This window comes from Elgaria multicarinata, chromosome 7 (genome assembly GCF_023053635.1).
Source record: "Elgaria multicarinata webbii isolate HBS135686 ecotype San Diego chromosome 7, rElgMul1.1.pri, whole genome shotgun sequence".
NCBI classification, from domain to species: domain Eukaryota; kingdom Metazoa; phylum Chordata; class Lepidosauria; order Squamata; family Anguidae; genus Elgaria; species Elgaria multicarinata.
The window spans coordinates 113,209,629-113,220,943 of record NC_086177.1 but is presented as its reverse complement, the minus strand read 5'-3'; the positions used below and the strand labels follow the sequence as shown (position 1 = coordinate 113,220,943).

The 11,315-nt window shown below is 47.8% G+C and overlaps 2 protein-coding genes across 3 annotated transcripts in view; one reads left to right on the top strand and one right to left on the bottom strand.

Moving 5' to 3' along the window:
- EEF1D (eukaryotic translation elongation factor 1 delta) overlaps positions 1-6,661 on the bottom strand; it is a 39,125-nt gene extending 32,464 nt beyond the window's left edge. Inside the window, exon 1 of one of the 2 annotated variants that reach the window (XM_063131204.1) lies at positions 6,566-6,661. The gene's annotated coding sequence lies outside the window, so the exon portion shown is untranslated. Of the gene's footprint in view, positions 1-2,175; positions 2,183-6,565 lie in introns of those variants that run through there. The other variant, XM_063131199.1, reaches the window with a different exon arrangement.
- A 1,024-nt stretch (positions 6,662-7,685) lies between these two features.
- TIGD5 (tigger transposable element derived 5) lies at positions 7,686-10,740 on the top strand. The gene has a single exon (XM_063129937.1). The coding sequence runs from the start codon at positions 7,715-7,717 to the stop codon at positions 9,455-9,457; it is 1,743 nt and encodes a 580-aa protein (XP_062986007.1). The 5' UTR covers positions 7,686-7,714; the 3' UTR covers positions 9,458-10,740.
- Positions 10,741-11,315: the final 575 nt, after the last annotated feature.

Genomic DNA, 11,315 nt, shown 5'->3' with positions numbered 1-11,315 from the left:
AAATTAAATAAAAAAGCAGATCAATCTCGATCTTTTGTTAGCTGGGTCCAGCAAACATCATGTGGCAGACCTTTTATCCAAGGGCTCAGATCCAAGGGTGGCTACTAGGAGGAAGGCTTTCTCTGCTGTGGCACCCTGGCTGTGGAATGAGCTCCCCAGAGAGGTTCGCTTGGCGCCTTTCGTTGCCAGCTGAAGACCTTTTTATTTTCTCAGTATTTTAACACTTAATTTAACAAATTTAACCTTTGCTGTTTTAATTCCATATTTTAACCTATATCAATTTTTGCTGTGTGGTTTTAATCCTGGTTGTGCTTTTTATATTGTATTTTGTATTCGTGTTTTTAAATGGTTGGCTGTTTTTATGCTCTTCATGGTTTTAATTTTTGTGAACCACCCAGAAAGCTTTGGCTATTGGGCAGTATAAAAATGCAATAAATAAATAAATAAAATAAATGATGTTTATTACCTTAAAAAAAGTCAATGGCCAAGTTGTTACATATCTAGTCAGCATCAGAATTAAAATGCACCTGATGCTTCTTAAGAACAAACATGTTGGAACACTGTTTAGGATTTATACTACTTCCGCAAGAGGGAATTCCGTACAAATATAACATGAATAAATTAGTCAATAGCACCGTACAACAGCAACTCCATATGAAGAAAACTGGTTTCAGATTTAAATATCACAGTGCACAGCGATCAGTGTAATTCAATCTATCTCCATGAAAGTTCGGTGCTTGGGGGGGGGGGGGGCGGAGATTGGTGTGTTATAGCCAAGTCAGAACTTCTGATATTTATCCATTCTTGGCACAGCATTAAATTTTGGGTCTATCACTCTGGAAGACTTTGTAAATGTTGTGATTCTCATATTAGCGAAATACTACCAGGAATTAACCTAAGTTAGAGACATTAAAACTAGACACCTCCAAATTAGTGGATTTTTAAAATGGACTTTATATTTCCATAAAAGCATTGTTATAATATTTCTCTACTTACTGTTGGTGTCTTGAAAATTAATGCTCACTTCACAAATTTGGAAAAGTTTACTTGTGAACGTCCAGCCCTAACTCCATTGAAAACCTAGATATCCCAAGTTCAAAACAAGATGTTGAAAAGGTGTATGAGCGAAGTCCATGGGTGTTGCCACTGTGTGAAGTCTGAAGAATTGTGACCAGCAAATGGTAGTGACATCACAATGCCACTACCTTGGAAAACCAAGGACTGATGGGATTTTTGCCTTTCCTTGCACACTGTTTTAATCTCGTCCCTGCTGTGCAATTTTTGTGAACGGCCCAGAAAGCTTCGGCTATTGGGCAGTATAGAAAGGCAATAAAAAAAGTACGATGAAGCAAGTGCAGTTAAAAAGGAATGAACAGTTTATCCCATATGCTCAGGGGACAAAGTGACCTAGGGAAAATTTGGATACTGGAACGTCCTTCTAGGAAAGGAAGCAGCATCTAACACAGAGTGAAGGAGTAATCCACAGTTTTGGATCAGGGGAAAGAAGTGGAGGGGGAAAAGAAGAAATGAGGATATTAACAAAAGGCAGAAATAGGCACAGATAGGGGATAGGATTCTTCCACAGCCACCAATTAACTTGAATTAAATTGGGGGGAAAGGAGCCATTATTTGTGGAGGAAGAAACTCCCCTGCTCCCCGTCCCCAAATTGTATTTAATTATCCACCTATTTTCATGAAGTGTCAAAGGGCGAAAAACCAGACCTTTCCACCCCATGATCAAACTCTGGCCATGTTACAAAGAGAAGTTATATCACCCCAAAGGAGTTCAGCAATGGCTTTTGCAGAAACATCTCCAGCTCAGAGAAAGGTGGCTAGGTTTTGTCTAGCTTTACTAAAGGATAATGCAGCACAAGTATCAGCAGCAACTTTGCTAATGTAAGAGGTACATTTCTTTTTTCACAGGAGGCTGTACGGTTTAGAGTGTAAGCATTCCAAAAAAGTACTTTATCCCTTGTTGAAATTAAATGCTACCCACTCAGCAGCATCACCCCCACCAAATAAACTTTAGCATCAAAATGAAATGCACAAGATGGGTACATAGACGTTACAACTCCTATTAGGTGCTTTAAACCAAGCAGACTTGTCATAGAGGGAATAACTTTTAGTAATAATAAGTCAAGCAAGAGAATAAGATTACTGCTAGCAGGTACTTACTTTTTCTAGTTCCTAGGACAGCATTAAGAAAGAAGAAAATTGGGGAAAGTAAGAACATTTTTTTCTAGTGATCCACCACCAAAGAGGAAAACCACCAACCCCACCCACAACAAAAGTATGGTTCTAAAAGGATAATTAGAAGGTGCTTATTATGCTGTACAGCAAATAGAATGTTCATCATGGCACTCCCCAAAAGTATTTAAGTCTTGAAAAATCTGCCCAACACCAGAAGTTTAGCACTCGTTACATTATGCAATACCATTGCTATGGGTATTCCCCGTAGTAACCTATGGCTGCGAGAGCTGGACCATAAGGAAGGCTGAGCGAAGGAAGATAGATGCTTTTGAACTGGGGTGTTGGAGGAGAATTCTGAGAGTGCCTTGGACTGCAAGAAGATCAAACCAGTCCATACTCCAGGAAATAAAGCCAGACTGCTCACTTGAGGGAATGATACTAAAGGCAAAACTGAAGTACTTTGGCCACATAATGAGAAGACAGGATACCCTGGAGAAGAGGCTGATGCTAGGGAAAGTGGAAGGCAAAAGGAAAAGGGGCCGACCAAGGGCAAGATGGAGGGATGATATTCTGGAGGTGACAGACTCGACCTTGGGGGAGCTAGGGGTGGCGATGGCCAACAGAAAGCTCTGGCGTGGGCTGGTCCATGAAGTCATGAAGAGTCGGAAATGACTGAACGAATAAACAACAACATTATGCAATACAATGACTTCACCCTACAACAGCTTTCCCCAACTTGATGCCCTCCAGATATTTTAGACTACGACGCTCATCAGCCTTAGTAAGCATGGCCAATGGTCAGGAATGACGGGCGTTATAGCCCAAAACTTCTGGATGGCACCAGATTGTGGAAGGCTACCCTATAGGATGGGGGGGCTACGTGGAGGCTACCATGAGACGAGATCCCTTAGCTCACACTCTCAGGCCCACTCTCTCTCCCCCCACACACTTTCCAGCTCCAGCTGAGAGCCCCCTCCCTCCTGCTGTCAACTGTAACTGCTGAACTTTGCAACTAAGATTGTAGTGCCTGAATTTGCTTTCCTTTTCCCCCTCCTCCTCCTCCCTCCCAATCCCCTTTCCTTTTGTGTCATGTCTTTTAAATTGTAAGCCTGTGGGCAGGGACTGTCAAGAAATACTTTTGTAAGCCGCCGTGAGAGCCTTTTTTGGCTGAATGGCGGCATAAAAATCCTTAAATAAATAAATAAATAAATAAAAAACAAGTTTTACATTACAAGCGGCAAACAGTTTTCCCCCAAGCTTCTTAGCTGCATGCATTTTACATTTAAAATTATGCAACACACACACATTAGTGAAGACAGATCAAGACTTTTGCAAAGCAATTTTAGAAATCTGATTTTATTTTTTACTTCGACTGCAAGTTAGCCCTACAGTTAAATCTCTAAACTGAGTAAGAGCACAACTCTATGGGGTGGGTCCTTGATGACTGTAAGCCCCTGCGGATCACCCTATGCAGGGTGGGAGGAGTGGCAGAGGTGATCTTTGGCTCACCATCCTCCTGCCCTGCTTTTTTTGCCCACTTAGTGAAAGCAGTTCAGAAGAGGACGGAGGATGGCTCATATCCTGGCCTCTCCTCCCACCCACTGAAATGACACCTTTCCCCCTACCTCTGAAGTTGTGTTCCTGACCCTGGAGATGCAGCTGGTGCGGTTCTTTCAGCCCTGGCTGCAAGGGATCAGATCACAGATTCCCCCCTCCGAGGTTGGAGCGCTGCCTCCAACCTCACATCTGTATACAGAACACTGTATAAAGTAAAGGATGCTTGAGGTCCTATCACAAATGCTCCGCTTGGGGGGAAAGGATTGCATATGTTATAAAAGATAATAAGGAAAAGATGATGTTTTGTATATGCATTCATAAACTTCCTGAAGCACAGCTTACAAATTAATCTATTTCTTCAGGACTAGTTGCAATATATCATTTCATAGCTTTCATGAACCAACCTCAAAAATTAGACAACTCATGGGAGAGAAGCCATAGGTAATAGATAACTATTAGCTATGACAGCAGAGAGCAGTTACAAAAATAATAAACATCCGATTATTACGCTGAGGGCAAACGTCACTTGTATGCCTTGCTCAGCTTTCCAAAAGCATCTGGCAGGCCAGTTTTGGCGGTGGAGAGAGATGCTGGAACAGGTAGACTCATGGAATGATTCATCAAAGCAGCTCTTCAGAGCGTGTTGGATAGGCCAAGCTAGGAGAGGCTGTTAACTAGCCAGTCAGTATAGTATATCAGCTAAAACGCTGGACTCAGTATGGGGAAACTGAGGTTCAAATCCTGATGGCCCTGAAGGCCACTCACACACACTCACAACGTAAAATTTACATAGTGCAATTTCAAGCCCTGAAATGATTTCACAAAACATGACCTTAGTCTCAGTTCTTCCAAGGAGATCAAGGCAGCTGTTGCACCATGACCTGCTTTGTTGGTCCCTGGCCAACAGCTGGTTGGCCACTGTGTGGTCAGAGCGCTGGACTAGATGGGCCCTTGGTCTGATCCAGTGTGGCACTTATCTGTACACCGCCCTGAGATCTTAGCAATATAGGGTGGGATATAAATATTTTAAATAAATGAAAAAATGTTCTTTACATGGCTCACCACCCACCCCATCCCTTTTATCCACACAGCAACCCTGTAAGTTGGTGAAGCTGAGAGATGATCACCCAGTGAGCCTTATTTATTTATTTACAATATTTATATACCACTCCCCAGTCAAAAGTTCGAAGCGGTATATAAGATAAAACACAATGCTGTAAGTAAATACTGTTGTTTGTTATTGTAACATAGATGATTTATTCCTGGTTGGTATATTTTGCATATATACTCTAATTAGCTGAATGATGATGTATTACACCTTTTTGATTGAAATTTGTATGTCTGGTTATACATATAGTTTTAAAGTTTTTTCTAATTAGGTATTATAATTTTTTAAGGTACAGATACTTGTAAAATGCCTCTAATTGTAAATATTATGATACAAAGGACTTCTTTGTTTTTTAGATAAAGCCCTGAGGAAGAACGCAACTGCGTTCGAAATGCGTAGGCACCTTGGCACTTTAATAAAACTTTTGCTTATATTTATGTTTGAAAATTACTTGGTTCCACCCTTGCCTTTGGCTATTTTTTACTCCCCCACAGGGTTTTCCTTGCTTTTACACTTGACTTCCAGAGGCAGGCAATTCCATAGGAGGGGGGCCACCACGCTGAAGATTCTTCCCCTGGTGGGCTCCAATTGGAGGATGGGTCTACGGGGAGCCACCAGGATCATGCCCTCAGATGACCTCAGTGACCAGGCAAGTTGGACCGAGTAAAGGGCTGGACTTGTGCTGCCCTAGCCTGATATCCTAATAATAATAATAATAATAATAATAATAATAATATATTTATTTATTTCTTACCTGCCTCTCCCTTTGGATCGAGGCGGGGAACAACATTAGAACAGGAATCAATACATCTTAAAAATTCTGGATTTTACATTGATCTGGATAGGCCTGCCAGAAAAGGCAAGTCTTTAAAGCTGCCTTAAAATCACACACAGAGTTATTTTTACAAATCTCCTCCGGCAGGCCATTCCGCAATCTGGGGGTGACAGAAGAAAAGGTCCTCTGGGAAACTGATGTCAGCCTAGTTTTGGCTGTCTGAAGTAAGTTCACCATGGAGGACCTGAGTGTGCGGGGCGGACTGTATGGGAGAAGGCGATCCCGCAGGTAGCCTGGACCCAAACCATTAGGCTTTAAAGGTAATGACCAACACTTTGTACTTTGCCCGGAAACTAATTGGCAAATACATCAGCCCTGTAAAAAAGAACCAGTATCACACACGCACACACCGGTCTAAAGCTGAGAGGCAGGGTCTTGTTCGGGGCCACTCATACGATTTCATACCTGATATTTGACCTAATAGTTGGCATGGCAACTGCAGAAGAGGGTTAGGACAGGGGTGGGCAAGAAAGCCACCCTGAACCCCTTGATGGGGGGGAACCCCCAGTAGCCCCCTAAAGCTGCCTTTCCCAACCTTGCCACATATCCAGGTGCATTATGGGTAAAGTGGGCAAGGGGTTGGGGTGACAGGACTAAGCCCCTCCCCCTATTTTCTCATTTTAGAAAATTAGGGGGAATAAGACCCACACACACACACACACCCCTCCCCACAACCTCTATGTGGGGAGGAAGAGAAGAGACCAGAACCAACCATGAGCAGGTCAAAGGCAGGCCAAGGTTCTCGCGGTGCATGATGGGTCGTGGTGGGGTGTCAGGTCAGCTCCATTTAGAACTTTCTCTCCCTTATACACCGTTGCCTAGCAACCTTCCCCTCCCCACCGACCCACCCCAGAGAAAAGAAGGGCGCTACTCACACAGTAACGGAGAAAGAGGAGAACAACTAGAAAAAGACCCCGGAGGACGGAGCTTCGCGAGGCTCAACCTCAGCCGGAGGAACGAAAAGAAGGCACGCGCCGCGCGGGGGGTTGTGGGAAGGCGCTCTCCTCGTGGCACGGCCACTGGGCTTCAAAATGGAGGAGGGGGGAGCGCGGAGAGAGCGTGGAGAGAAAAGGAGGCTGGGTGAGGAGGGGAGGGCGCTGGCGGAGAGAAACGGTGAAGAGGGCTGTGTTTTTTGGTTGTTGTTAGGGCTTCGGTTGTACGGATAAAGTTAATAACGATTTGCTGCGTCTTTCCTTTTTTAAAACACCCCCCCGAGAGACTGTAACAATGGAATAGCCCAAGTCTGAGAGGAGGAGAGAAATGGGAGAGCAAAGCGCGCTGACGGGGGTGCGGTAGATGGAAGGCCGGGTTGGGGTGAGGGGGAGGGGGAACCCTCGTCCCCCCTCCCCCCTCCAAATGGTAGGAAATACAATATTCTAAGGGGCAGCCCCGTTGTTGGAGTGGAATAATCTGGATTTAGAGGGAGGGAATAGAATGAAGGAATAACCCCCCCCCTCGACTGGATTGGAACAGTCCACAGGCGAGCATGGAAGAGTCCAACAGAATGCCAGGGGATGGGGGAGCGAGCAGTGGAATGGTCCATTCAGGGACCGGGGAGGGGGAGTGAGAAAGGCTGCGATTCCATGGCGCACGCGCATTGCGTGCCGGCCCGCCCTATCCGAAGGCTCGAAAAGGAGAGAGAGGTCTAAAGGCGGAGGCTCCCCGCTTTTCCGCTCCCCTCGGCTATAACGCGCCCTCCTTTGCCAGGGCCGGCTTTTATGGCGCTCTGGCCCGCAGGAAGTCTCCTCCCCGTGTTTGGCCCATTCCCAAGCACTATAGTCCTCCTCAAGGAACTTTGAAGGGGGGGGTCTGTCATGGCAGGGGAGCGGGACGACTTGCTCCCTGCAGAGGGAGGCGCTGAGGAGCATCTGGCCTTGCCCACAGAACTGTTAGTGCCAGCAGTGCGAGCTGAGCCCCCGGACGCCTTGCTGGGCCCCCCGCTCGTGTGCCAACGTAGCAGCAGTTCCGATGGTGTCAGCAGTGGGATCAGTGACGCTGCCCCTCCGGCCCTGTCAGCGTCCAAGATGGCTTTCCGCCGGGCCTACTCCATCAAGGACAAACTGCAGGCCATAGAACGCGTGAAGAAAGGCGAACGCCAGGCCTCGGTGTGCCGAGATTTCGGGGTACCCGGAGGCACCCTCCGCGGCTGGCTTAAAGACGAGAGCAAGCTGCGCTGGTTCCTGGACCAGCTGGGGGGCGAGGTGGGCACCCACCGCAAAAAGATGCGCTTGGCTAACGAGGAGGAGATCGACCGCGCCGTCTACACTTGGTTCCTGACCCTGCGCCAGCATGGAGTGCCTCTCTCTGGGCCTGTCATCCAGGCTCAAGCGGAAGCCTTTGCCAGACAGATTTACGGGCCCGGGTGCACTTTTAAGGCCAGCCACGGATGGTTCTGGCGCTGGCAGAAGCGGCACGGCATCTCTAGTCAGCGCATTTGCGGCGAGGGGGGCGGCAGCATCGGTGTGGCCACGGATACATCTCCCCTCAAAACTGAAGTGGAGGCCGGTTTCCCCGGCTCTGCCTTCTCCGATGCTGCTCCAACCCTGCCGCCACCAGCCGCTGCCCCGTCGGATGGGGGTGGGTACACTGATGATCAGATCTATAACGCCAACATCACTGGGCTTTACTGGAAGCTGCTGCCAGGCCAAGCCAGGCTGTTGGACCCCTGTTGCGTGCCACCACCGCTCTTGTGTCACCGGCAGTGGGGGAAAGACCGAGTCACTGTGTTGCTTGCCGCCAACCTAACTGGCTCTCACAAGCTGAAACCGCTGGTGGTCGGAGGCCTCCGGGACCCTCCCTGTCTCCATCGCCACAACCAGAACACATTTCCGGCGTGTTATCGTTATAGTCCTGAAGCCTGTCTCGGACCTGCGCTCCTCCGGCTTTGGTTCTTTGACGATTTCGTGCCCTGCGTGAAACGTTTTCTGCGCCGGAACTGCCTCCAACAGAAAGCAGTGCTTCTGCTCAGCTGTCCCCCCATGTCATCTGGGGCTGGCACAGAGGATCCGCCCCATCTTCAGACTCCAGACGGCTCCATCCGGGCCCTCTGGCTTTCCAAGACTACAGGGGGACCAACGGGAGGCGGAGGCCGCCTTTCGGCGCCGCTAGAGCAGGGCGTAGCGTCTGCTTTCAAGCAGTTGTACAAGCGGGAATTGCTAAGGCTGGCCGTGTCGTGCTTTGCAGGAGGAGGCAGTGCAGGTGAGCCTGGGCAGCCTGGTGGCGAGGGCTCCCGGGACGTCCTTTGCTCCTTTCTTCTCAAGGATATGTTGCGCTTAGTGGGCCTCTCTTGGGATCTCATCCCCGCCGGCTCCATTGAGAAATGCTGGCTGTTTGGCTTACGGGCTGCCTTTGAACCCCCTTCCGGAGGGGAGATGGAACCAGGAGAGGAGCCTGCTGGCGTGGACAGCTTGGTGTTCAGTGACCTTACTCACCTGGCTGCCCTCACGTGCGAGCGGCTGGCTCCAGAGGAGGTGGCCGACTGGCTGCACTTAGACGATGACGTAGCCATGCATATAGAGGATGACACGGGCGAGAGACCTGGCTGTGGAGGAGAGGAGGCAACCGGAGGGGATGTTGGAGGTGGTGGGATTGAAGGGGCGGAATCTCCACTTCCCACTGCCCAGGAAGCCATACAAGGCCTGCAGAAGGCGTTGGGCTGGCTAGAGAGCCAGGATCCCCGGCAAGTTGGACCGCTAAAGCTAGTCCACCTTCGTTCCTTCATCCACCTGGCCCAGCGGCTGCAGCGCACAGCTACCCCAGACTCCTAACAAGGACCAGAGAAGATCAGCTACTCTCATCCTTGTACTTTTTAACAGAAGAGTCTATCCTTCTTGCAGCAATAGAGGAGAATGCCCTGAACCCCCATAACCACTGGGATTTGCGAATACGTTAATGCCGCATAATCAGGGCAGAACAGGGTAATTCCTTCCCCTTTGGTGTAGTGGGGTGGGGTGGGGGCAGAATGGAGTTACTAAAGGGGATTAATTTTACTCTACTAAGCACTGTTATTTGAAGGGCCTTTTTCACTTCCATTTCCCCTGTGGGCCAGGGTGCTAATACCTGATTTCTGGGGGTGTAATTCTCCATTGCTAGATGGGGGAAATGCCTGCCTCTTCAGATCCATAGCGTAGCAGGGCTGAGAGCAAAAGAGTCTAAGGGTGACATGGGTGCTTGAAATAGACTCTAAAGACGCTAGTCCTCAGGTCTCGGGTTGAAAAGTAAGTGGAAATCGCAATAGTGGATGATAGTTGCGGAGGGAATGGATAGCACAGGGTTGAGAGGGTGCAGAGGACAGCTCTGCTCCTAAGACAGTTTGTTTAGGGCCCAATTCTTCCTTGTCCCAAAGGGCGGAAGCACACTGATGTTGTTTTACCTGACTTTTTGGCCTGGTGAACGGCTTTTCCCGAACACTTGCAATGCAGGATAAGACAAACTGATTGAAAACTGAAGTTTTCCAAGATGCAGAAAATCTCAGATCTCAATGCAAGTTCACAGAAATTCAGAAGAAACGTTCACCAAGAGATCTCTCAGTGGTGGCTTAACTGCATTCAATATAAACAAATAATTCAGTTTCAAGAGACCCATTGTGGTGGACTGAAGCGCATACTTATTAGGAAGCGGAATATATAGGTGAGGATTCTAATTCAAACATTGCGTAAAAGCAAAGTCGTGTCTGAAAGGAGCAAAGCTCCACTTCCAGAGAAGTGCATAAGCAGCAGAGGGGGGTCCCTACTTAATTCCATACAGACCATAGAACCACTGCTTCTGTGTCAGACCCACCTGTTTCAAAACCTATTTTTGTAAGAATTTAATATTCATAGAAAGGGCTGGCTGTTATTCCCGTCTCTCCATATTTAGTTCCATGTGGAATGCTCCCACCCACCCCAAACAATGCCTTTTTTCTTACATGCTCTGAGTTGGAACTAGTGGGACAGTTAATAAGCTATGGGTAACATCATGCACAGATGAAAGGACGTAACAGCACTGCCACTGCATGGAGACTTTATTAGATGTGTAAGTGGGGAGCTCCTGCCTCCCAGCCAAAGCATTAACTTAAATTGAAATGTTTAAAGTTACGGAAATATAGCTTCTGAACTGAAAACTTGAATTGGGCTCTCTTTCCTTCAGACATAGGCTGCGTTCAGACAATACAATAGTCAATGGTGGGTTAATAGTCAACTTGATGGTTATTGAGTGGGTACTCCCCACACAACATGTTCCTACACAACAGTGGAGTGGTTAGGTCGGGCGTCGAGTGGATTAATGTCAACCCAACATTTGACTGACAGTCCTCACCCTCCCTCGTCCCTCAGTCCTCCCGGTGCTATCCCAACAGCCTCTGCGAATTGTGCCATCTATGGCAGAGCAGCCGGCCTGGTTTTGGCCACTCTTGCCCGGGAGCTCTGTAGCCAGCCGAGATAAGTCAACTCAACCCTGTAAAATAGTCCATTGAGTCCGACAGACCACATGTTGTGCAGATAGTTATTTGCAGAGCGCTGGTTATCTCCATTGGTTGTATTGAGGAAATAGTCAACCATGGGGTGGTTTTTGCCCAACAGATAGCACAATAACCACCTGTTGACTATTTAACCAACTGTTGACTACTTAAACCACCATTAACTATTG